This window comes from Panulirus ornatus, chromosome 20, assembly GCF_036320965.1.
Source record: "Panulirus ornatus isolate Po-2019 chromosome 20, ASM3632096v1, whole genome shotgun sequence".
Taxonomy (NCBI): Eukaryota; Metazoa; Arthropoda; class Malacostraca; order Decapoda; family Palinuridae; genus Panulirus; species Panulirus ornatus.
Genome location: NC_092243.1, coordinates 78899235 through 78926753, shown reverse-complemented (window position 1 = coordinate 78926753; position 27519 = coordinate 78899235). Strand labels below are relative to the sequence as shown.

The window sequence follows — 27519 nt, the reverse complement described above, 5'->3', positions numbered from 1 at the left end:
TCACTCTATTCCTTGCCCTCCTTTCACCCTCCTGCATGTTCAGGCCCCGATCACACAAAATCTTTTTCACTCCATCTTTCCACCTCCAATTTGGTCTCCCTCTTCTCCTCGTTCCCTCCACCTCCGACACATATATCCTCTTGGTCAATCTTTCCTCACTCATTCTCTCCATGTGCCCAAACCATTTCAAAACACCCTCTTCTGCTCTCTCAACCACGCTCTTTTTATTTCCACACATCTCTCTTACCCTTACGTTACTTACTCGATCAAACCACCTCACACCACACATTGTCCTCAAACATCTCATTTCCAGCACATCCATCCTCCTGCGCACAACTCTATCCATAGCCCACGCCTCGCAACCATACAACATTGTTGGAACCACTATTCCTTCAAACATACCCATTTTTGCTTTCCGAGATAATGTTCTCGACTTCCACACATTTTTCAAGGCTCCCAAAATTTTCGCCCCCTCCCCCACCCTATGATCCACTTCCGCTTCCATGGTTCCATCCGCTGACAGATCCACTCCCAGATATCTAAAACACTTCACTTCCTCCAGTTTTTCTCCATTCAAACTCACCTCTCAATTGACTTGACCCTCAACCCTACTGTACCTAATAACCTTGCTCTTATTCACATTTACTCTTAACTTTCTTCTTCCACACACTTTACCAAACTCAGTCACCAGCTTCTGCAGTTTCTCACATGAATCAGCCACCAGCGCTGTATCATCAGCGAACAACAACTGACTCACTTCCCAAGCTCTCTCATCCCCAACAGACTTCATACTTGCCCCTCTTTCCAGGACTCTTGCATTTACCTCCCTAACAACCCCATCCATAAACAAATTAAACAACCATGGAGACATCACACACCCCTGCCGCAAACCTACATTCACTGAGAACCAATCACTTTCCTCTCTTCCTACACGTACACATGCCTTACATCCTCGATAAAAACTTTTCACTGCTTCTAACAACTTGCCTCCCACACCATATATTCTTAATACCTTCCACAGAGCATCTCTATCAACTCTATCATATGCCTTCTCCAGATCCATAAATGCTACATACAAATCCATTTGCTTTTCTAAGTATTTCTCACATACATTCTTCAAAGCAAACACCTGATCCACACATCCTCTACCACTTCTGAAACCGCACTGCTCTTCCCCAATCTGATGCTCTGTACATGCCTTCACCCTCTCAATCAATACCCTCCCATATAATTTACCAGGAATACTCAACAAACTTATACCTCTGTAATTTGAGCACTCACTCTTATCCCCTTTCACATTCCGCAAAGCTTTTACTACCTCTTCTCTGTTTACCATTAAATTTTAGGGAGAATAAAAAGATGTTTTGGAAGGAGGTAAATAAAGTGTGTAAGACAAGGGAACAAATGGGAACTTCAGTGAAGGGCGCAAATGGGGAGGTGATAACAAGTAGTGGTGATGTGAGAAGGAGATGGAGTGAGTATTTTGAAGGTTTGTTGAATGTGTTTGATGATAGAGTGGCAGATATAGGGTGTTTTGGTCAAGGTGGTGTGCAAAGTGGGAGGGTTAGGGAAAATGATTTGGTAAACAGAGAAGAGGTAGTAAAAGCTTTGCGGAAGGTGAAAGCCGGCAAGGCAGCAGGTTTGGATGGTATTGCAGTGGAATTTATTATAAAAGGGGGTGACTGTATTGTTGACGGGTTGGTAAGGTTATTTAATGTATGTATGACTCATGGTGAGGTGCCTGAGGATTGGCGGAATGCTTGCATAGTGCTATTGTACAAAGGCAAAGGGGATAAGAGTGAGTGCTCAAATTACAGAGGTATAAGTTCGTTGAGTATTCCTGATAAATTATATGGGAGGGTATTGATTGAGAGGGTGAAGGCATGTACAGAACATCAGATTGGGGAAGAGCAGTGTGTTTTCAGAAGTGGGAGAGGATGTGTGGATCAGGTGTTTGCTTTGAAGAATGTATGTGAGAAATACTTAGAAAAGCAAATGGATTTGTATGTAGCATTTATGTATCTTGAGAAGGCATATGACAGAGTTGATACCGATGCTCTGTTGAAGATATTATGGTGTGGAAGGCAAGTTGTTAGAAGCAGTGAAAAGTTTTTATCGAGGATGTAAGGCATGTGTACGTGTAGGAAGAGAGGAAAGTGATTGGTTCTCAGTGAATGTAGGTTTGCAGAAGGGGTGTGTGATGTCTCCATGGTTGTTTAATTTGTTTATGGATGGGGTTGTTAGGGAGGTGAATGCAAAAGTTTTGGAAAGAGGGGCAAGTATGCAGTCTGTTGTGGATGAGAGAGCTTGGGAAGTGAATCAGTTGTTGTTCGCTGATGATACAGCACTGAAGGCTGATTCATGTGAGAAACTGCAGAAGCCCGTGACTGAGTTTGGTAAAGTGTGTGAAAGAAGAAAGCCAAGAGTAAATGTGACTAAGAGCAAGGTTACTAGGTACAGTAGGGTTGAGGGTCAAGTCAATTGGGAGGTAAGTTTGAATAATGTCATTGATATCATTGATAATGTTCTCGACTTCCACACATTCTTCAAGGCTCCCAGAATTTTCGCCCCCTACCCCACCCTATGATCCACTTCCGCTTCCATTGTTCCATCCGCTGCTAAATCCACTCCCAGGTATCTAAAACACTCCACTTCCTCCAGTTTTTCTCCATTCAAACTTACCTCCCAATCTACTTGACCCTCAACCCTACTGTACCTAATAACCTTGCTCTTATTCACATTTACTCCCAGCTTTCCTCTTTCACACATTTTACCAAACTCAGTCACCAGCTTCTGCAGTTTCACACCCGAATTAGCCACCAGTGCTCTGTCATTAGCGACAAACAACTGACTCACTTCACAAGCTCTCTCATCCACAACAGAGTGCATACTTGTCCCTCTCTCTAAAACTTTCATTCACCTCCCCAACAGCTCATTCAAAACTAATCAAACAAACATGAAGACATAATGCAACCCTGTTGCAAACCAACATTTACTGGGAACCAACCAATTTCCTCTCTTCCTACTTGTATACATGCCTTACATCCTCGATATAAACTTTTCACTGCTTCTAGCAACTTACCTCTCACACCATATACTCTTAATACCTTCCACAGAGCATCTCTATCAACTTTTATCATATGCCTTCTCCAGATCCATAAATGCTACATACAAATCCATCTGTTTTTCTAAGTATTTCTCACATACATTTTTCAAAGCAAACGCTTGATCCACGCATACTGCACCACTTCTGAAACCACACTGCTCTTCCCCAATCTGATGCTCTGTACATGCCTTACCCTCTCAATCAATACCCTCTCATATAATTTCCCAGGAATACTCAAAAAAACTTATGCCTCTGTGGTTTGAACACTCACCTTTGTCCCCTTTGCCTTTGTACAATGGCCCTATGCATGCATTCCACCAATCCTCAGGCACTTCACCATGGTCCATACATACACTGAATATTCTTATCAACCAATCAACAATACAGTTACCCCCTTTTTTTTTTAATAAATTCCACTGCAATACCATCCAAACCCACCGCCTTGCTGGATTTCATCTTCCATAAAGCTTTCACTACCTCTTTGTTTACCAAACCATTCTCCCTGACCCTGTCACTTCGTACACCACCCCAACCAAAACACTCTATATCTGCCGCTCTATCATCAAACACATTCAACAAACCTTCATAATACTCACTCCATCTCATTCTCACTTCATCACTATGTGCTGGTACCTCCCCACTTGGGATCTGAGGTGAGTTATATGGTGTGAGAGAGGGTGAAAACTGTTCAGAGCATTGGAAAATATATAGAAAGAAGTCACCAAATGGGAGGGTGAAGATGGGTTCATTTGTAGGAATAGTTGTCAAGACAGTGATGTATGGATGCAAGGCATGGGTTATAAATGAGAATATATGGAGGAGTTTTGAAAATAAAATCTTTGAGGACAGTATGTGCTGGAAGGATGGTTGATGGAGTCAGCAATGATAGGGTATGAGGGAGGTGTGATAATAAGAAGAGTACAATGTATGGTTGACTGAGCTGAAGAGGGAGTGCTGAAATAATTTGGGCACATGACAAGAATGAGTAAGAAAAGGCTGACAAAGAGGATGTATGTGTCAGAAGTGAAGGTGACAAGGAAAAAAGGAGATTGAATCGTTGATGAAAGAATAAACTGAATAAGGTTTTGAGCACTCAGGGCCTGAACATGAAGGTAAGAGAAAAGCATACAAGGGAAAGAGCAATTTGCTGAGATGTGGTATAGAGGAGGTGATGTGCTGTCAATGGACTGAACCAGAATATATGAAGCAGCCAAGGGGAACCATGGAAAGGTCTGCAGGGCCTGGATGTGGATACGGATCTGTGGTTTTGATGCACTACATGACAGCTAAAAAATTAATTTGAGCTAATGAGACTTTCTCTGTTCCAAGTACCACCTCACTAATATGGAAAGCAGCAAATAAGTATGAAAGAAAGACTCATTAAAATATTTCTTCTTAAATATATCCTTTTAAAGTCTTGGTGTGTCTTATGAAATATAGTAACAAGAAAAAAGTTTATAATTTCTGAAAATGTTTGCTTAATGGTATTATTCTACCTATATATGCTACCAGCAATGACTATAGGTAGATACATAGAATACTTGCTGAACCTATTTAGGCTGATTAAAAAATAAAGCTCTTGTCTTCTCTATACATAAGATGTAATATATAAGTACTAAGCTTTGTAACACATTAAATAATTTCTGCAGTTGATTTAAACCAAGCAACTCTCACTTTTCATGGTTCACCCAGTTGCACATGCAACTTAACTATATGAATCCATGTATTCTCCTAACTTTAACTTGATTAGAGTTGGGATCCTGTGTTGTTTCTGACCCATGATTGACAGAAATGTATGTGCATTTTCTTACTCTTGTTTTTTAAGATATATTTATCCTATAGAAGTTTCCACCTGCATGGGCACTGAGTCATCAATCAAGTCTATAGATTGGAACATAAGAGCTTCTCAAGCTTCAAACTTTTGCAGTTTCAGAAGGTAGATTCGATACATTTATATTTATCATCATCTATTCATTTATTTATTAAATATAATGTTTCCCATGTCAGCAAGGTAGTGCCAGGAAACAGACGAAGAATGGCCCATCCACTCATATATACACATATATACAAAAATGCCCACATATGCACATATACATATCAACATATACATACAAATACATACACATACGCAGACATTACATACATACACATGTACATATTCATACTTGCTTGCCTTCATCCACTCCTATCGCTACCCCACCCCACAGGAAAACAGCATCACTATCCCCTGCTTCAGTGAGGCAGCGCCAGGAAAACAGACAAAAAGGCCACATTCGTTCATACTCAGTCTCTAGCTGTCATGTGTAATTCACTGAAACCACAGCGCCCTATCCACATCCAGGCCCTACAGACCTTCCATGGTTTACCCCAGGCGCTTCACATGCCCTAGTTCAGTCCACTGACAGCACGTCAACCCCGGTATACAACATCGTTCTAATTCACTCTATTCCTTGCACGCCTTTTCACTGACAGCACGTCGACCCCAGTATACCACATCATTCTAAGTCACTCTTAATCCTTGCATGCCTTTCACCCTCCTGTATGTTCAAGCCCCGATCGCTCAAAATCTTTTTCACTCCACTTTACTCTTGAGCTTCGTTTCACTCTGAGCAAGAACATCCAGGTTTCTTTCCTCAAACATGCTACCTATCTCTCCTTTCTTCTCATCTTGATTACATCCACACACATTCAGACACCCCAATCTGAGCCTTCGAGGAGGATGAGTACTCCCGTCTTGACTCCTGTTTCCCTTTCTAGAAATCAAAATACAAGGAGGGGAGGGTTTCCAGCCCCCCGCTCCAGCTCACGCCCCCTATAGTCGCCTTCTACAACACACAGGGAATACATGAGAAGTATTCTTTTTCCTCTATCCCCAGGATATCGATTACATATTTTACCATATTTCTACTAGATCATGATATGAAGTTCAAAGCCTTATTTTCATATATTTAGGCCTAAATAATTTCATTAAAGATTTGGATGTAACTATAATGTATCATACATGAATATTACATTTGTGACTTTTCTTTTCACACCATTTTCTGTTTATTTTTCAACCCAATTTACCTATACTTATGTGAAGATTTTTCAGAATTAGCTATCTAAGGCTAAATCAATGTCCCTAATAAAGTCTTATTATAATCATTATCAAATATTGAAACAAAAGAGAATGTAAATTTGAAAAAGACACAGGTGAGGAATCTGAGAGATCCTTTCATAAGCAGGAGAAAATACACAGAAAGCTTGGGTAAATAAGAACATGCTAATAGGTCTCATCACAAAAATTAATCAATGGAGCAAGTATACTATGTCAGTACACAACTACTCACCTTAAAGTTTACAAGGTGTGCTGCTCCACCAATGGCAGCACTCTCGACTGATGATGCCCCTCGATATCCAAAATCATGGAGCTTAAAAGAATACAAACTAATGTCAAAAATATATCCGCAATACACCATAGCATACTAAATGACCCCAAGCCTGACTCCTATTCCCCTATTAGTCTCAGACCTTTTGTTGACGAATTATGAACAGTTTTCTTAAACATCAAAATTTTCAATAAATTTTCCACAAGAAAAGCCTTAGGAAGATTATATTAAGAATCACGAAAATAAAACAGAGAAGGCAACAAAAATACTTACGAATGAACATTAATCATATCAAATTTGAAGAAAAATGTTTAAGCCCTGATTTTCCTGATCTTTATAGTAGCTTTAACCCCATTTCCCTAATCTTTACAACATGAGGACCCAGTACAAACAGCCTCACAATTAACTTACACATCCTCAGTCCATGCCTTGTGAGTTCATGTGAAATATGAACTTCCATGCTAAGCAATTTTGCACACACTGATAATTTGTAAGATCAAAATTTTCTTTCAGTGGCACTATCACAACCAATGAGGTTTGGAGGTGCTGCTGTCACAATACAGGCTTGAAATTTATAAAGTTTTAAATTTCAGTGCCTCTAGTTTTCTGGAGTATCCAAGTCTCATGCTGCCTTCTCATGGTGACCCTGTTATTACACCGGAGGTATTGCCCAACTCCATCAGGACAATACTAATAGTAAAAGTTTCTTTTTTATATACAGACAAACAATTGAGATGTATTGGGGTTTTGAATTTTTCAGACAATGTGGAAGCCCCAGTGCCTCTGGGAAACACCATGCTAAAGATGCCCTCTGCCAGTGGTCTGTTAAGCTGAGAAGTGGCACTTGGTCTACCAGTTTTGCCAGGGAGTAAAGGGACAAGTGACAGAGGGTGATGGTGCTGAATGTAAATGGAATAAGTGGTGAAAGTAAAAGGAGGGAACTTGTGAAGAAATTTAAAAGTTATAGTTTGGATGTGCTGGGGACTGGGGAAACCCATATCCTTGGATCATGTGTGGAGTGAAAGTGGAAACGATGAATGTAAGTTATGGGAGGGCAAGGAAGGAGGAGTGGTATGGTCAGGAATGAATGAAAATTACTAGGGAAAAGGGAAAGAAGGATCAGCAATTATGCTATCAATGAAAGTATGGGACAAAGTAACAGGGCATGGATGGAATGGGTTAAGAATAGTGTGGGTGAAAGGAAAGACTGGAATTGTGAAATCTGCAAAAGTATATGTATATGCACCCGAGTCAGTTGTTGTTCGTTGATGATACAGTGCTGGTGGCTGATACATGTGAGAAACTGCAAAAGCTGGTGACTGAGTTTAACTAAGTGTGTGAAAGAAGAAAGTTAAGAGTAAATGTGAATAAGAGCAAGGTTATTAGGTACAGTAGGGTTGAGGGTCAAGTCAATTGGGAGGTAAGTTTGAATGGAGAAAAAGTGGAGGAAGTAAAGTGTTTTAGATATCTGGGAGTGGATCTGGCAGTGGATGGAACCATGGAAGCGGAAGTGAATCACAGGGTGGGGGAGGGGGCGAAAATTCTGGGAGCCTTGAAGAATGTTTGGAAGTCGAGAACATTATCTCAGAAAGCAAAAATGGGTATGTTTGAAGGAAAAGTGGTTCCAACAATGTTGTATGGTTGCGAGGCATGGGCTATGGATAGAGTTGTGCACAGGAGGGTGGATGTGCTGGAAATGAGATGTTTGAGGACAATATGTGGTGTGAGGTGGTTTGATCGAGTAAGTAATGTAAGGGTAAGAGAGATGTGTGGAAATAAAAAGAGCGTGGTTGAGAGAGCAGAAGAGGGTGTTTTGAAATGGTTTGGGCACATGGAGAGAATGAGTGAGGAAAGATTGACCAAGAGGATATATGTGTTGGAGGTGGAGGGAACAAGGAGAAGTGGGAGACCAAACTGGAGGTGGAAAAATGGAGTGAAAAAGATTATGAGTGATCGGGGCCTGAACATGCAGGAGGGTGAAAGGCAGGCAAGGAATAGAGTGAATTGGATCGATGTGGTATACCTGGGTCGACGTGCTGTCAATGGATTGAATCAGAGCATGTGAGGCATCTGGGGTAAACCATGGAAAGTTCTGTGGGGCCTGGATGTGGAAAGGGAGCTGTGGTTTCGGGCATTATTATATGACAGCTAGAGACTGAGTGTGAACGAATGGGGCCTTTGTTGTCTTTTCCTAGCACTACCTCGCACACATGAGGGGGGAGGGGGATGTTATTCCATATGTGGCGAGGTGGCAATGGGAATGAATAAAGGCAGACAGTATGAATTATGTACATGTGTATATATGTATATGTCTGTGTGTGTATATATATGTGTACATTGAGATGTATAGGTATGTATATTTGCATGTGTGGACTTGTATGTATATATATGTGTATGGGGGTGGGTTGGGCCATTTCTTTTGTCTGTTTCCTTGTGCTACCTCGCAAACGCGGGAGACAGCGACAAAGCAAAATAAAAATAAAATATAAAATAAATAAAACCTGTAAATATGAATTCTGTGTGAGGTAGAGATGAAATGAAGTGTTTCTGGAGAAATTTGAATGAATGTATAAATGGTTTTGAGAGAGAGAAAGGTGGTTGTCATGGGTGATACAAATATGATGGTGAGAAATGATGAAATGGGCAAGACAGCTTGAAAATAGGCAGTGCCAGGTGGAAATGAAAATTAAAGTTATCTTGAGGATGTCTGTGCTGACGGGTTTATTCCTTGCAAACACATTTTTTTAAGTACACGATGATCCATAGGTATACATGAATGAGAAATGATGGAACAGAAGAGCAAAAAGGGTTTGACTGGCTATGTGGCAGTGGATGAAAGGCAGAGAAAGGCCAAACCACTCTCCACTACATTTCCACTTTGCATACCACCTTGACCAAAACACCCTACAACTGCCACCCTATCATCAAAGACATTCAACAGTCCTTCAAAATACTTTCTACATCATCCTTACTTCATCATTGCCAGTTACCAAAACCCTATTTGGCCCTTCACCTATGTTCCCTATTTGTTCTTTTGTTTTTTGAACCCTTCACCTATGTTCCCTATTTGTTCTTTTGTTTTTTGGACCCTTCACCTATGTTCCCTATTTGTTCTTTTGTTTTTTGCACATCATTAAACTCCTTTCAAAATATCTTATTCTCCATAAAGTTTACTGATACTCACTCACCCCAGCTATCAACTTCTTTTTCAACTCCTTCACCTTCCTCATGACCTACTGCTTCTTTCCCTTATACATCCCTGAATCAAATGCATTCTTTCCCAGTTGGTACTACTACAATGCCTCTCTTTTCTCTGTCACTATCAACTTTACTTCTTCACCCCACCACTCACTGCCCTTCCTAATTTGCCTATCTCCAAACTTTTGCATGCCATATGCATCTCTGACACATGTTAGCATTGCTTCCAATAATACCTCCTAGTCCTCAACCACTCCCCTAGCCTCATTTGCTCTCACCTTTTGGCATTCTACACTCAATCTCTCCATGTATTTCTTGACACAAGTCTCTTTTCAAAGCTCACTTTAATCTGAACGCTGTCTTCTCACTGACACTGTTTCCTTTTCTCCTCAAACCTGTACAAACCTTCACCCTTGCCTGCACAAGATAGTGATCACATATTCCATCAGCTGCCCCTCTCAGCACATTCACATCCAAAAGTCTCTTTTTTAGGCACCTATCAATTAATGTGTAATCTAATAATGCCCACTGACCATCTCTCCTAATCACATTTGTATACTTACGTACGTCCATCTTTTCATATCAGGTACATATTCCCAATCACTATTCCTTTTTAAGTACACAACTCCACAAGCTGTTCACCATATCCATTAATAAAACTGAATACCCAATACTCTCCAGTTATACCCTCAATTGCCACATTACTCTCCTTCATATTCAAATCACCAATCACTAATACCAATTCTCTTAGATAACAGCTGACACTCTCACTTAGCTGCCCCCAAAACACTTGCATCTCATGACCTTTCTTCTCGAGGCCAGGTGCATAAGCACTAATGTTCATCCATCTCTCGAAAATCCACTTTCATTTTGACCCACATCAGTCTAGAATCTACACACTTTCACACATTTCCACAACTCCTACCTCAGGAGTAAAGCTACTCTTCCCTTATCTCTTGTTCTCTTACCAACCACTGACTTTGTTCATCCAGTTTACCCTTCAGCTTTGTTTCACTCAGAACCAGAACATCCAGTTTTCTTTCCTTAAACATACTACCAATCTCTCCTCTCTTCTCAGTTTAGTTCCATCCACACACATTTAGACACCCAGCCTGAGCCTGAAAGGAGTATGACCCTCCTTGTTTGGCTTCTTCTCTGTTCCATCTTTCAGAAACTGAAATACAAGTATAAACTCCTCACTTCTGCCCTCTTTAGTCATCTTTTACAAGATGCAAGGAATATGTTGTTAGCATTGCCAGAATTACCTGCCTAGGTCTCAAGAGGGTTAATGACAGCTGATAGTTAGCCAGCACTTCAGTGGTGGTCAAGATACACTCCTCTGACCCAGATGGCTGGCTTTCCTTTCTGCCTCACCCACACGTGGACTACTGACATTCTGTCCAAAAATATACAATTCCTCCTTCTCATACATAGCACTTGACAATACTTAACAGGTATAGCTCATTCTCTGTAACAAGATTTTCCTGTGAAGAGTGCTATGCACTAGCCCTGCCTTTTGGCAATACGGTAGGAGCAGTAGAAAGAAGTAGTACATAGGGACATTTAGGGAGGATCATTAGGGAGAAACATCAGGTAGAAGTAGCAGGTTGGGACACAAGGCAAGAGCATTAGGTAGTAGTAGTAGTAGTCAGAAGGAACATTAAGTAGGAGCCTCTGCAGATAAGTTGCCTTTTACCTGTGGCCTGTTAAAGGTGAGGCACTAAAGGTTAAGATGCAACATTGGAGTTCACTAGTTATAGACTATTGCTGTGACCAACCCTTTAAGGGAGTTCCAGCTGGGAACAGGTGTCAGAGATCCGGATAGATATATTTCACATCACTTCCCCATGTGTCATAGAAGGCGACTAAGGGGGACGGGAGCAAGAGCTAGAAACCCTCCCCTCATTGTATTCTAACTTTCTAAAAGGGAAAACAGAAGGAGTCATGCAGGGAGTGCTCATCCTCCTCAAAGGCTCAAACTGGGGTGTCTAAATGTGTGTGGATGTAACCAAGATGAGAAAACAGGAGAGATAGGTAGTGTGTCTGAGGAAAGGAACCTGGATGTTTTGGCTCTGAGTGAAACAAAGCTCAAGCGTAAAGAGGAAGAGTGATTTGGGAATGTCTTGGGAGTAAAGTCAGGGGTTGGTGAGAGGACACAACCAAAGGAAGGAGTAGCACTACTCCTGAAGCAGGAGTTGTGGGAGTATGTGATAGAGTGTAAGAGAGTCAACTTTAGATTGATATGGGTAAAACTGAAAGTGAATGGAGAGAGATGGGTGATTACTGGTGCCTATGCACCTCGTCATGAGAAGAAAGATCATGAAAGGCAAGTGTTTTGGGAGCACCTGAGTGAGTGTGTTAGCAGCTTTGATGCACGAGACTAGGTTATAGTGATGAGTGATCTGAATGAAAGCTGAGTAATGTGGCAGTTGAGGGAACAATTGGTGTACATAGGGTGTTCAGTGTTGTAAATGGAAATGGTGAAGAGCTTGTAGATTTGTGTGCTGAAAAAGGACTGGTGATTGGGAATACCTGGTTTAAAAAGAGAGATATACATAAGTATACATGTGTAAGTAGGAGAGATGGCCAGAGAGCGTTATTGGATTACATGTTTATTGATAGGTGCGTGAAAGAGAGTCTTTTGGATGATAATGTGCTGAGAGGGGCAACTGGAGGGATGTTTGATCATTATCTTGTGGAGGCGAAGGTGAAGATTTGTAGAGGTTTTCAGAAAAGAAGAGAAAATCTTGGGGTAAAGAGAGTGGTGAGAATAAGAGAGCTTGGAAAGATTTGTGTGAGGAAGTACCAGGAGAGATTGTGTGCAGAATGGAAAAAGGTGAGAGCAAATGACATAAGGGGAAAAGGGAAGGAATGGGATGTATTTAGGGAAGCAGTGATGGCTTGCACAAAAGATGCCTGTGGCATGAGAAAGGTGGGAGGTGTGCAGATTAAAAAGGGTAGTGAGTGGTGGGATGAAGTAAGACTGTTAGTGAAAAAGAAGAAACAGGCATTTGAACAATTTTTGCAGGGAAATAGTGCAAATGACTGGGAGATGTATAAAAGAAAGAGGCAGAAGGTCAAGAGAAAGGTGCAAGTGGTGAAAAAGAACGTAAATGAGAGTTAGGGTGAGAGAGTATCGTTAAATTTTAGGAAGGATAAAAAGATGTTTTGGAAGGAGGTAAATAAAGTGCATAAGACAAGAGAGCAAATGCGAACATCGGTGAAGGGGGCTAATGGGGAGGTAATAACAAGTAGTGGTGATATGAGATGTAGTGAATATTTTGAAGGTTTGTTGAATGTGTTTGATGATAGAGTGGCAGATACAGGGTGTTTTGGTCGAGATGGTGTGCGAAGTGAGAGGGTCAGGAAGAATGGTTTGGTAAAAGAGATGAGGTAGTGAAAGCTTTGCGGAAGATGAAAACTGGCAAGGCGGCGGGTTTGGATGGTATTGCAGTGGAATTCATTAAAAAAGGGGGTGACTGTGTTGTTGACTGACTGGTTAGGATATTCAATGAATGTATGGTTCATGGTGAAGTGCCTGAGGATTGGAGGAATGCATGCATATTGCCACTGTACAAAGGCAAAGGGGGATAAAGGTGAGTGTTCAAAGTACAGAGGTACAAGTTTGAGTATTCCTGGGAAATTATATGGGAGGGTATTGTTAGAGAGGGTGAAGGCATGTACAGAGCATCAGATTGGGGAAGAGCAGTGTGACTTCAAAAGTGGTAGAGGATGTGTGGATCAGGTGTTTGCTTTGAAGAATGTATGTGAGAAATGCTTAAAATAACAAATGGATTTGTATGTAGCATTTATGGATCTGGAGAAGGCATATGACAGAGTTGATAGAGATGCTCTGTGGAAGGTATTAAGAGTGTATGGTGTGAGAGGTAAGCTACTGGAAGCAGTCAAAAGGGTTTATCAAGAATGTAAGGCATGTGTACAAGAAGTAAGAGAGGAGAGTGATTGGTTCCCAGTGAATGTCGGTTTACAGCATGGTTGTTTAATATGTTTATGGATGGGGTTGTTAGGGAGGTGAAGGCAAGAGTTTTGGAGAAAGGGGGCAAGTATGCAGTCTGTCCTGGATGAGAGGACTTGGGAAGTGAGTCAGTTGTTCACTGATGATACAGTGCTGGTGGCTGATTTGGGTGAGAAACTGCAGAAGCTGGTGACTCAGTTTGGTAAAGTGTGTGAAAGAAGAAACCTGAGAGTAAATGTGAATAAGAGCGAGGTTATCAGGTTCAGTAGGGTTGAGGGCAAGTCAATTGGGTGTAAGTTTGAATGGAGTAAACTGGAGGAAGTGAAGTGTTTTAGATATCTGGGAGTGGATTTAGCAGTGGATGGAACCATGGAAGTGGAAGTGAGTCATAGGGTGTGGGAGGGTGTGAAGGTTCTGGGAGCACTGAAGAATGTGTGGAAGGCCAGAACGTTATCTCGGAGAGCAAAAATGGGTATGTTTGAAGGAATAGTGGTTCCAACAATGTTATATGGTTGCAAAGCATGGGCTATAGATAGGGTAGGAGGAGGGTGGATGTGTTGGATATGAGATGTTTGAGAATAATATGAGGTATGAAGTGGTTTGATCAAGTAAGTAATGAAAGGGTAAGATAGATTTTTTGTTTGTTATACTTTGTTGGTCTCCCGCGTTATCGAGGTAGCGCAAGAAAACAGATGAAAGAATGGCCCAACCCACCCACACACACATGTATATACATACACGTCCACACATGCACATATACATACCTATACACCTCAACGTATACATATATATACACACACAGACATATACATATATGCACATGTACGTAATTCATAGTCTGCCCTTATTCATTCCCGTCATCCCCCCGCCACATATGAAATGAAAAACACCCCTCCCCCTGCATGTGTGCAAGGTAGCACTAGGAAAAGACAACAAAGGCCACATTCATTCACACTCAGTCTCTAGCTGTCATATATAATGCACCGAAACTACAGCTCCCTTTCCACATTCAGACCCTACAAAACTTTCCATGGTTTACCCCAAACACTTCACATGCCTTGGTTCAATCCATTAATAGCATGTTGACCCCAGTATACCACATCGTTCCAATTTACTCTATTCCTTGCACGCCTTTCACCCTCCTGTATGTTCAGGCCCCGATCACACAAAATCTTTTTCACCCCATCTTTCCACCTCCAATCTGGTCTCCCACTTCTCCTCATACCCTCCACCTATGACACATATATCCTCTTTGTCAATCTTTCCTCACTCATTCTCTCCATGTGACCAATCCATTTCAAAACACCCTCTTCTGCTCTCTCAACCACACTCTTTTTATTACCACACATCTCTCTTACCCTTTCATTACTTACTCAATCAAACCACCTCACACCACATATTGTCCTCAAACATCTCATTTCCAACACATCCACCCTCCGCACAACTCTTTCTATAGCCGACGCCTCACAACCATATAACATTGTTGAACCACTATTCCTTCAAACATACCCATTTTTGCTTTCCAAGATAACATTCTCGCCTTCCACACATTTTTCAACGCTCACAGAACTTTCGCCCCCTCCCCCACCCCATGATTCACTTCCGCTTCCATGGTTCCATCCGCTGCCAAATCCACTCCCAGATATCTAAAACACTTCACTTCCTCCAGTCTCTCTCCATTCAAACTTGCCTCCCAATTGACTTGTCCCTCAACCCTACTGTACCTAATAACCTTGCTCTTATTCACATTTACTCTCAGCTTTCTTCTTTCACACACTTTACCAAACTCAGTCACCAGCTTCAGCAGTTTCTCACCCAAATCAGCCACCAGCGCTGTATCATCAGCAAACAACAACTGACTCACTTCCCAAGCTCTCTTATCCACAACAGACTGCATACTTGTCCCTCTTTCCAAAACTCTTGCATTCACCTCCCTAACAATCCCATCCATAAACAAATTAAACAACAATGGAGACATCACGCACCCCTGCCGCAAACCAACATTCACTGAGAACCAATCACTTTCCTCTCTTCCTACAGGTACATATGCCTTAAATCTTCGATAAGAATTTTCACTGCTTCTACCAACTTACCTCCCACACCATACATTCTTAATACCTTCCACAGAGGATCTCTATCAACTCCATCATATGCCTTCTCCAGATCCATAAATGCTACATACAAATCCATTTGCTTTTCTAAGTATTTCTCACAAACATTTTTCAAAGCAAACACCTGATCCACACATCCTCTACCACTTCTGAAACCACACTGCTCTTCCCCAATCTGATGCTCTGTACATGCCTTCACCCTCTCAATCAATACCCCCCCATATAATTTCCCAGGAATACTCAACAAACTTATACCTCTGTAATTTGAGCACTCACTCTTATCCCCTTTGCCTTTAAACAATGGCACTATGCAAGCATTCCACCAGTCCTCAGGCACCTCACAATGAGTCATACATACATTAAATAACCTTACCAACCAGTCAACAATACAGTCACCCCCTTTTTTAAATAAATTCTACTGCAATACCATCCAAACCCGCTGGGTTTCATCTTCCGCAAATCTTTTACTACCTCTTCTCTGTTTACCAAATCATTCTCCCTAACCCTCTCACTTTGCACACCACCTCGACCAAAATACCCTATATCTGCCACTCTATCATCAAACACATTCAGCAAACCTTCAATATACTCACTCCATCTCCTCACATCACCATTACTTGTTATCACCTCCCCATTAGCTCCCTTCATTGAAGTTCCCATTTTGTTCCCATCTTACGCACTTTATTTACCTCCTTCCAGAACATCTTTTTATTCTCCCTAAAATTTAATGATACTCTCTCACCCCAACTCTCATTTGCTCTCTTTTTCACCTCTTGCACCTTTCTCTTGACCTCCTGCCTCTTTCTTTTATACATCTCCCACTCATTTGTATTATTTCCCTGCAAAAATCGTCCAAATCCCCCTCTCTTCTCTTTCACTAATAATCTTACTACCCTTCACTAATCTTACTATCCTTCACTAATCTCACTACCCTTCCTACTCTGCCCACCTCCAACGCTTCTAATGCCACAAGCATCTTTTGCGCAAGCCATCACTGCTTCCCTAAATACATCCCATTCCTCCCCCACTCCCCTTACCTCCTTTGTTCTCACCTTTTTCCATTCTGTACTCAGTCTCTCCTGGTACTTACTCACACAAGTCTCCTTCCCAAGCTCACTTACTCTCACCACTCTCTTCACCCTAACATTCTCTCTTCTTTTCTGGAAACCTCTACAAATCTTCACCTTCGTCTCCATAAGATAATGATCAGACATCCCTCAGTTGCACCTCTCAGCACATTAACATCCAAAAGTCTCTCTTTCACGCGCCTATCAATTAACACATAATCCAATCACGCTCTCTGGCCATCTCTCCTACTTACATATGTAGACTTATGTATATCTCTCTTTTTAAACCAGGTATTCCCAATCACCAGTCCTTTTCCAGCACATAAATCTACAAGGTCTTCACCATTTCCATTTACAACACTGAACACCCCATGTACACCAATTATTCCCTCAACTGCCACATTATTCACCTTTGCATTCAAATCACTCATCACTATAACTCGGTCTCATGCATCAAAACCACTAACACACTCACTCAGGTGCTCCCAAAACATTTGCCTCTCATGATCTTTCTTCTCATGCCCCGGTGCATATGCACCAATAATCACACATCTCTTTCCATCCACTTTCAGTTTTACTCATATCAATCTAGAGTTTACTTTCTTACACTCTATCACATACTCCCACCACTCCTGTTTCAGGAGTAGTGCTACTCCTTCCCTTGCTCTTGTCCTCTCACTAACCCGACTTTATTCCCAAGACATTCCCAAAACACTCTTCCCCTTTACCCTTGAGCTTCGTTTCACTCAGAGCCAAAACATCCAGGTTCCTTTCCTCAAACATACTACATATCACTCCTTGTTTCTCGTCTTGGTTACATCCACACACATTTAGACTCCCCAATCTGAGCCTTCGAGGATGATACAGCGCTGGTGGCTGATTCGGGTGAGAAACTGCAGAAGCTGGTGACTCAGTTTGGTAAAGTGTGTGAAAGAAGAAACCTGAGAGTAAATGTGAATAAGAGCAAGGTTATTAGGTTCAGTAGGGTTGAGGGACAAGTCAAGTGAGAGGTAAGTTTGAATGGAGTAAACTAGAGGAAGTGAAGTGTTCTAGATATCCAGGAGTGGATTTGGCAGTGGATGGAACCATGGAAGCGGAAGTGAGTTTAGGGTGGGGGAGGGTGTGAAGGTTCTGGGAGCACTGAAGAATGTGTGCAAGGCCAGAATGTTATCTCGGAGAGCAAAAATGGGTATGTTAGAAGGAACAGTGGTTCCAACAATGTTATATGGTTGCAAAGCATGGGATATAGATGGGGTAGGAGGAGGGTGGATGTGCTGGAAATGAGATGTTTGAGAATAATATGAGGTATGAAGTGGTTTGATTGAGTAAGTAATGAAAGGGTTAGAGAGATATGTGGTAATAATAAGAGTGTGGTTGAGAGAGCAGAAGAGGGTGTATTGAAATGGTTTGGTCACATGGAGAGAATGAGTGACAAAAGATTGACAAAGAAGATATATGTGTCAGATGTGCAGGGAATGAGGAGAAGTAGGAGACCATATTGGAGGTGGAAGGATGGAGTGAAAAAGATTTTAAGCGATCGGGGCCTGAAAATACAGGAGGATGAAAGTTGTGCAAGGAATAGAGTGAATTGGAATGATGTGGTATGCTGGGGTTGATGTGCTTTCAGTGGATTGAACCAGGGCACGTGAAGCACCTGGGGTAAACCATGGAAAGTTTTATAGGTCCTGGAAGTGGAAAGGGAGCTGTGGTTTCAGTGCACTACAAATGACAACTAGAGAGTGAGTGTAAACAAATGTGGCCTTTGTTGTCTATTCCTAGCACTACCTCGCATGCATGCATGGGGAGGGGGGTGCTATTTCATGTGTGGTGGGGTGGCGACGTGAATGGATGAAGGCAGTAAGTATGAACATGTACATGTGTGTATATGTATATATCTGTGTATGTATATTTTTTTTTTTCTTTTTTTTTTTTTGCTTTGTCGCTGTCTCCCGCGTTTACGAGGTAGCGCAAGGAAACAGACGAAAGAAATGGCCCAACCCACCCCCATACACATGTATATACATACGTCCACACACGCAAATATACATACCTACACAGCTTTCCATGGTTTACCCCAGACGCTTCACATGCCCTGATTCAATCCACTGACAGCACGTCAACCCCGGTATACTACATCGCTCCAATTCACTCTATTCCTTGCCCTCCTTTCACCCTCCTGCATGTTCAGGCCCCGATCACACAAAATCTTCTTCACTCCATCTTTCCACCTCCAATTTGGTCTCCCTCTTCTCCTCGTTCCCTCCACCTCCGACACATATATCCTCTTGGTCAATCTTTCCTCACTCATTCTCTCCATGTGCCCAAACCATTTCAAAACACCCTCTTCTGCTCTCTCAACCACGCTCTTTTTATTTCCACACATCTCTCTTACCCTTACGTTACTTACTCGATCAAACCACCTCACACCACACATTGTCCTCAAACATCTCATTTCCAGCACATCCATCCTCCTGCGCACAACTCTATCCATAGCCCACGCCTCGCAACCATACAACATTGTTGGAACCACTATTCCTTCAAACATACCCATTTTTGCTTTCCGAGATAATGTTCTCGACTTCCGCACATTCTTCAAGGCCCCCAGAATTTTCGCCCCCTCCCCCACCTTATGATCCACTTCCGCTTCCATGGTTCCATCCGCTGCCAGGTCCACTCCCAGATATCTAAAACACTTCACTTCCTCCAGTTTTTCTCCATTCAAACTCACCTCCCAATTGACTTGACCCTCAACCCTACTGTACCTAATAACCTTGCTCTTATTCACATTTACTCTTAACTTTCTTCTTTCACACACTTTACCAAACTCAGTCACCAGCTTCTGCAGTTTCTCACATGAATCAGCCACCGGTGCTGTATCATCAGCGAACAACAACTGACTCACTTCCCAAGCTCTCTCATCCCCAACAGACTTCATACTTGCCCCTCTTTCCAAAACTCTTGCATTCACCTCCCTAACAACCCCATCCATAAACAAATTAAACAACCATGGAGACATCACACACCCCTGCCGCAAACCTACATTCACTGAGAACCAATCACTTTCCTCTCTTCCTACACGTACACAAGCCTTACATCCTCGGTAAAAACTTTTCACTGCTTCTAACAACTTGCCGCCCACACCATATATTCTTAATACCTTCCACAGAGCATCTCTATCAACTCTATCATATGCCTTCTCCAGATCCATAAATGCTACATACAAATCCATTTGCTTTTCTAAGTATTTCTCACATACATTCTTCAAAGCAAACACCTGATCCACACATCCTCTACCACTTCTGAAACTACACTGCTCTTCCCCAATCTGATGCTCTGTACATGCCTTCACCCTCTCAATCAATACCCTCCCATATAATTTACCAGGAATACTCAACAAACTTATACCTCTGTAATTTGAGCACTCACTCTTATCCCCTTTGCCTTTGTACAATGGCACTATGCACGCATTCCGCCAATCCTCAGGCACCTCACCATGAGTCATACATACATTAAATAACCTCACCAACCAGTCAACAATACAGTCACCCCCTTTTTTTATAAATTCCACTGCAATACCATCCAAACCTGCTGCCTTGCCGGCTTTCATCTTCAGCAAAGCTTTTACTACCTCTTCTCTGTTTACCAAATCATTTTCCCTAACCCTCTCACTTTGCACACCACCTCGACCAAAACACCCTATATCTGCCACTCTATCATCAAACACATTCAACAAACCTTCAAAATACTCACTCCATCTCCTTCTCACATCACCACTACTTGTTATCACCTCCCCATTTGCGCCCTTCACTGAAGTTCCCATTTGCTCCCTTGTCTTACGCACTTTATTTACCTCCTTCCAGAACATCTTTTTATTCTCCCTGAAATTTAATGATACTCTCTCACCCCAACTCTCATTTGCCCTTTTTTTCACCTCTTGCACCTTTCTCTTGACCTCCTGTCTCTTTCTTTTATACATCTCCCACTCAATTTCATTTTTTCCCTGCAAAAATCGTCCAAATGCCTCTCTCTTCTCTTTCACTAATACTCTCACTTCTTCATCCCACCACTCACTACCCTTTCTAATCAACCCATCTCCTACTCTTCTCATGCCACAAGCATCTTTTGCGCAATCCATCACTGATTCCCTAAATACATCCCATTCCTCCCCCACTCCCCTTACTTCCATTGTTCTCACCTTTTTCCATTCTGTACTCAGTCTCTCCTGGTACTTCCTCACACAAGTCTCCTTCCCAAGCTCACTTACTCTCACCACCCTCTTCACCCCAACATTCACTCTTCTTTTCTGAAAACCCATACAAATCTTCACCTTAGCCTCCACAAGATAATGATCAGACATCCCTCCAGTTGCACCTCTCAGCACATTAACATCCAAAAGTCTCCCTTTCGCGCGCCTGTCAATTAACACGTAATCCAATAACACTCTCTGGCCATCTCTCCTACTTACATAAGTATACTTATGTATATCTCGCTTTTTAAACCAGGTATTCCCAATCATCAGTCCTTTTTCAGCACATAAATCTACAAGCTCTTCACCATTTCCATTTACAACACTGAACACCCCATGTATACCAATTATTCCCTCAACTGCCACATTACTCACCTTTGCATTCAAATCACCCATCACTATAACCCGGTCTCGTGCATCAAAACCACTAACACACTCATTCAGCTGCTCCCAAAACACTTGCCTCTCATGATCTTTCTTCTCATGCCCAGGTGCATATGCACCAATAATCACCCATCTCTCTCCATCAACTTTCAGTTTTACCCATATTAATCGAGAATTTACTTTCTTACATTCTATCACATACTCCCACAACTCCTGTTTCAGGAGTACTGCTACTCCTTCCCTTGCTCTTGTCCTCTTACTAACCCCTGACTTTACTCCCAAGACATTCCCAAACCACTCTTCCCCTTTACCCTTGAGCTTCGTTTCACTCAGAGCCAAAACATCCAGGTTCCTTTCCTCAAACATACTACCTATCTCTCCTTTTTTCACATCTTGGTTACATCCACACACATTTAGGCACCCCAATCTGAGCCTTCGAGGAGGATGAGCACTCCCCGCGTGACTCCTTCTTCTGTTTCCCATTTTAGAAAGTCAAAAAAAAAATACAAGGAGGGGAGGATTTCTGGCCCCCCGCTCCCGTCCCCTCTAGTCGCTTTCTACGACACGCGAGGAATGCGTGGGAAGTATTCTTTCACCCCTATCCCCAGGGATAATATATATATATGTATATATACACATACACACACATACACATACATACGCACATATACACACACACACACATACATATATATACTTATGAAAAATGTAAGAAATACACACACACACACATACATATATATACATATGAAAAATGTAAGAAACAATTTAGAAAACTGAAACTTCTAGCTTGAAATGAAATGAAAAAATGAATGTCACATACTGGTTCAACCTCTGGCTATGGAAAATGGAAATGTATAATTTATTTACACAAACGTCAATAGTAGCTCTCATCAATTTAACCACTGTATCAATAAGCTTCAATGTATGTATATGTATGTATATTTATTTATTTATATTTATTATACTTTGTCGCTGTCTCCCGCGTTTGCGAGGTAGCGCAAGGAAACAGACGAAAGAAATGGCCCAACCCCCCCCATACACATGTATATACATACGTCCACACACGCAAATATACATACCTACACAGCTTTCCATGGTTTACCCCAGACGCTTCACATGCCTTGATTCAATCCACTGACAGCACGTCAACCCCGGTATACCACATCGCTCCAATTCACTCTATTCCTTGCCCTCCTTTCACCCTTCTGCATGTTCAGGCCCCGATCACACAAAATCTTTTTCACTCCATCTTTCCACCTCCAATTTGGTCTCCCTCTTCTCCTCGTTCCCTCCACCTCCGACACATATATCCTCTTGGTCAATCTTTCCTCATTCATTCTCTCCATGTGCCCAAACCACTTCAAAACACCCTCTTCTGCTCTCTCAACCACGCTCTTTTTATTTCCACACATCTCTCTTACCCTTACGTTACTCACTCGATCAAACCACCTCACACCACACATTGTCCTCAAACATCTCATTTCCAGCACATCCATCCTCCTGCGCACAACTCTATCCATAGCCCACGCCTCGCAACCATACAACATTGTTGGAACCACTATTCCTTCAAACATACCCATTTTTGCTTTCCGAGATAATGTTCTCGACTTCCGCACATTCTTCAAGGCCCCCAGAATTTTCGCCCCCTCCCCCACCCTATGATCCACTTCCGCTTCCATGGTTCCATCCGCTGCCAGATCCACTCCCAGATATCTAAAACACTTCACTTCCTCCAGTTTTTCTCCATTCAAACTCACCTCCCAATTGACTTGACCCTCAACCCTACTGTACCTAATAACCTTGCTCTTATTCACATTTACTCTTAACTTTCTTCTTTCACACACTTTACCAAACTCAGTCACCAGCTTCTGCAGTTTCTCACATGAATCAGCCACCAGCGCTGTATCATCAGCGAACAACAACTGACTCACTTCCCAAGCTCTCTCATCCCCAACAGACTTCATACTTGCCCCTCTTTCCAAAACTCTTGCATTTACCTCCCTAACAACCCCATCCATAAACAAATTAAACAACCATGGAGACATCACACACCCCTGCCGCAAACCTACATTCACTGAGAACCAATCACTTTCCTCTCTTCCTACACGTACACATGCCTTACATCCTCGATAAAACCTTTTCACTGCTTCTAACAACTTGCTTCCCACACCATATATTCTTAATACCTTCCACAAAGCATCTCTATCAACTCTATCATATGCCTTCTCCAGATCCATAAATGCTACATACAAATCCATTTGCTTTTCTAAGTATTTCTCACATACATTCTTCAAAGCAAACACCTGATCCACACATCCTCTACCACTTCTGAAACCACACTGCTCTTCCCCAATCTGATGCTCTGTACATGCCTTCACCCTCTCAATCAATACCCTCCCATATAATTTACCAGGAATACTCAACAAACTTATACCTCTGTAATTTGAGCACTCACTCTTATCCCCTTTGCCTTTGTACAATGGCACTATGCACGCATTCCGCCAATCCTCAGGCACCTCACCATGAGTCATACATACATTAAATAACCTTACCAACCAGTCAACAATACAGTCACCCCCTTTTTTAATAAATTCCACTGCAATACCATCCAAATGTATGTATGTATGTATGTATACATTAAAATGTATAGGTATGTATATGTGCGTGTGTGGGCGTTTATGTATATACATGGGTATGTGGGTGGGTCAGGCCATTCTTTCGTCTGTTTCCTTGCGCTACCTTGCTAATGCGGGAGACAGCAGCAAAGTATAACAAAAAATAGATAGATAGATAATTCCTTCTCCTCTATCCAAGGGGAGAACAAATGGGAATACCAATGGAGGCAAATGAGAGAGTAATAACAAGAAGTGATGAAGTGAGTTTTCTGAAGAACAGTTCAATGTGTCTGATGATAAGGTGGCAAAGGTAGGGTGTTTAGATCAGGGTGGTATGCAAAGTGAGAGAATCACACAGTGGTTTGGTGAAGTGAGAAGAGCTGGTGAAAGCCTCAAGTAAGATGAAATGCATCAAGGTAGCTGGAGTTGGTGGTACTGCAGTTGAAATTCTTAAGAAAGAGGGTGACTGTGTTGTTGAGTGGTTATTTAGGATTTCCATTGTATACATGGATCATGGTGAGGTACTTGAACATTGGCAGATTGCATGTATAGTGCCATTTTTTAAAGGCAAGAGACATAAAGGTGTGTTCAAATCACACTGGTATAAGTTTGATGAGTGCACTTCATAAGTTGCATTGGAGAGTACTGATTGAGAGGATGAAGGCATGTGCAGAGCAACCGATTTTGGGGGAAAAGTGTAGTTTCAGAAGTGGTACAGGATGTATGGATGATGTGTTTGCTTTAAAGAATGTATGCAATACATATTTAAAGAAACAGACAAGTTTATATGTGGCATTTATGGATCTGGAGAAAGCATAAGATAGGATTAACAGAAAAGCTTTGTGGAAGGTCTTCGGAATATATGGTGTGGGAGGAAAAATTTTAAAAGCAATCAAAAGAGTTTTTCAATGATGAAAGACACGCACAAAAGAGAAAGAGAGCAGAATGAGTTTTTCCAAGTGGAAGTTGCTATGCAGCATGGGTGTGTGATGTCACTGTGGCTGTTAAACTTGTTTATGGATGAGGCGGTAAGGGAGGCAAATGCAACAGTTTCAGAAAGAACAGCAAGCATGCTGTCTGTAGGGGATCAGGGTGCAATAAAGGAAATTGGAGGAAGTGAAGCGTTTTAGATACCTGGGAGTGGACATGGCGGCAAATGGAAACAGAAGTTAGTCACAGGATAAGCAAGATGGCAAAGGTTACGAGAGCACTAAAGAATGTCTGGGAGGGCAAAAATGGGTTTGTCTGTAGGTAAAGTAGTCTCAATAACATCATATAGATATGAGGATCTGCATATGAGGTGGATGTGTTGGAAATTAAATGTTTGAGGACAATATGTTGAGTGAGGTAGTTTGATCGAGTAAGTAGTAAAAGGTTAAGTGAAAGGTGTAGCAATAAAAAGTGTGTGGTTGAGAGAGCTGAAGAGGGTGTGCTGAAATGGTTTGGACATATGGAAAGAATGAGAGAGGTAAGGTTCACAGAGATTGCATGTCAGAAATGACGGGAGCAAGAAAAAGGGACAAACCAAACTGGAGAAGGAAAGTGAGTGAAAAAGATTTTGAGAGGTTGGGGAAAGAACACACAGGACGGTGAAAGGTGTGTGCAGTATAGTGTGAACTGAAACGATGTGGTTTACAGGGATAGATGTACTATGAATGGACTGAATTAAGGCATGCAAAGAAACAGGAGTAAACCATAGAAAAGTCTGTGGGGCATGGTTGTGGATAAGGAGCTATGGTTTCACTGCCTTCACTTTTCAGTTTGCCCATTCAGATGCTGCAGTCATTAACCCCATAACAATGAGCAACTGTTGAAGCACCAAACCCATGCTTAAGTACATTTATCATTTTAAAGCTTTCCTCCAATCTAAGGCTCTTCCTTACTCTTTTGTTTGCTCTACTTCTAGTAAAATTAGCGCTGGACATTTAAGGATAACTGTGACTGGTACATAAGTACAACTGTAGAATAATATTAGCAGCAAACAATCCATCCTTACTCATCAAAAGCTATCAGAGAACTGACACATTGGTCAGTGTGGCATGGGCAGCATCAGCACTGTGTAGCCTGCTGGGTTCACAATGTATCACTATGGCTAATGTTATATTCAAACAATGGGAGTAATTTTAGCATTCATGCTACATCAAAACAGTTATATTCATTCATGCTGTATTGCAAAACATTATGCTGGAAATATGACTAAAGAATTCATAAATGTCAGTGTATAAAAGATTTACAGAATAAATACTTATCATTCATCAGACAAAATTAAGAACATTTTAACAGGAAAGAAAGAGAATTCTTACCGAGAAAGGAAGAGGATCCAAACTGTCATGAGTGTCTTCAAGATACTGACGAATTATTTGCTTCTGAATTCTGGAGTTTGTTGCTACTGTCATGGGGTACCAAGTTTGTACAAATATTGTCTGTGAAAGAGTAAAAAAGAAAAAAAATACAAAAATTATTATCATTATCATACTTGATCGCTCTTTCCCATGTCAGCAAGGTAGCAAAAGGAAACAGACAAAGAATGGTCCAACCACTCATATATATATGAGTGCGATGGGAATAAATAAAGGCAGACAGTATGAATTATGTTTTTTTTTTCTTTTGCTTTCTCGGTCTCCCGCGTTTCGCGAGGTAGCGCAAGGAAACAGACGAAAGAAATGGCCCAACCCACCCCCATACACATGTATATACATACATCCACACACACAAATATACATACCTACACAGCTTTCCATGGTTTACCCCAGACGCTTCACATGCCCTGATTCAATCCACTGACAGCACATCAACCCCAGTATACCACATCGATCCAATTCACTCTATTCCTTGCCCTCCTTTCACCCTCCTGCATGTTCAGGCCCCAATCACACAAAATCTTTTTCACTCCATCTTTCCACCTCCAATTTGGTCTCCCACTTCTCCTCGTTCCCTCCACCTCCGACACATATATCCTCTTGATCAATCTTTCCTCACTCATTCTCTCCATGTGCTCAAACCATTTCAAAACACCCTCTTCTGCTCTCTCAACCACGCTCTTTTTATTTCCACACATCTCTCTTACCCTTACGTTACTTACTCGATCAAACCACCTCACACCACATATTGTCCTCAAACATCTCATTCCCAGCACATCCATCCTCCTGCGCACAACTCTGTCCATAGCCCACGCCTCGCAACCATACAACATTGTTGGAACCACTATTCCTTCAAACATACCCATTTTTGCTTTCCGAGATAATGTTCTCGACTTCCACACATTCTTCAAGGCTCCCAGGATTTTCGCCCCCTCCCCTACCCTATGTATATGTCTGTGTGTGTATACATATGTGTACATTGAGATGTATAGGTATGTATATTTGAGTGTGTGGACGTGTATGTATATACATGTGTATGTGGGTGGGTTGGGACATTTCTTTCGTCTGTTTCCTTGCACTACCTC

At 41.8% G+C, this 27519-nt stretch overlaps 1 protein-coding gene across 6 annotated transcripts in view; it reads right to left on the bottom strand.

The window, feature by feature from the left end:
- The window catches only part of LOC139756165 (nicotinamide phosphoribosyltransferase-like), a 249048-nt gene that overhangs the window by 123648 nt on the left and 97881 nt on the right, over positions 1–27519 (bottom strand). For all 6 annotated transcript variants that reach the window (XM_071675352.1, XM_071675350.1, XM_071675351.1 and 3 more), the window contains 2 exons: positions 26378–26497; positions 6436–6516 (listed from right to left, as the gene is read on the bottom strand). In XM_071675352.1, coding sequence (XP_071531453.1) covers positions 6436–6516; positions 26378–26497 — 201 coding nt within the window. The remainder of the gene's footprint in view (positions 1–6435; positions 6517–26377; positions 26498–27519) is intronic.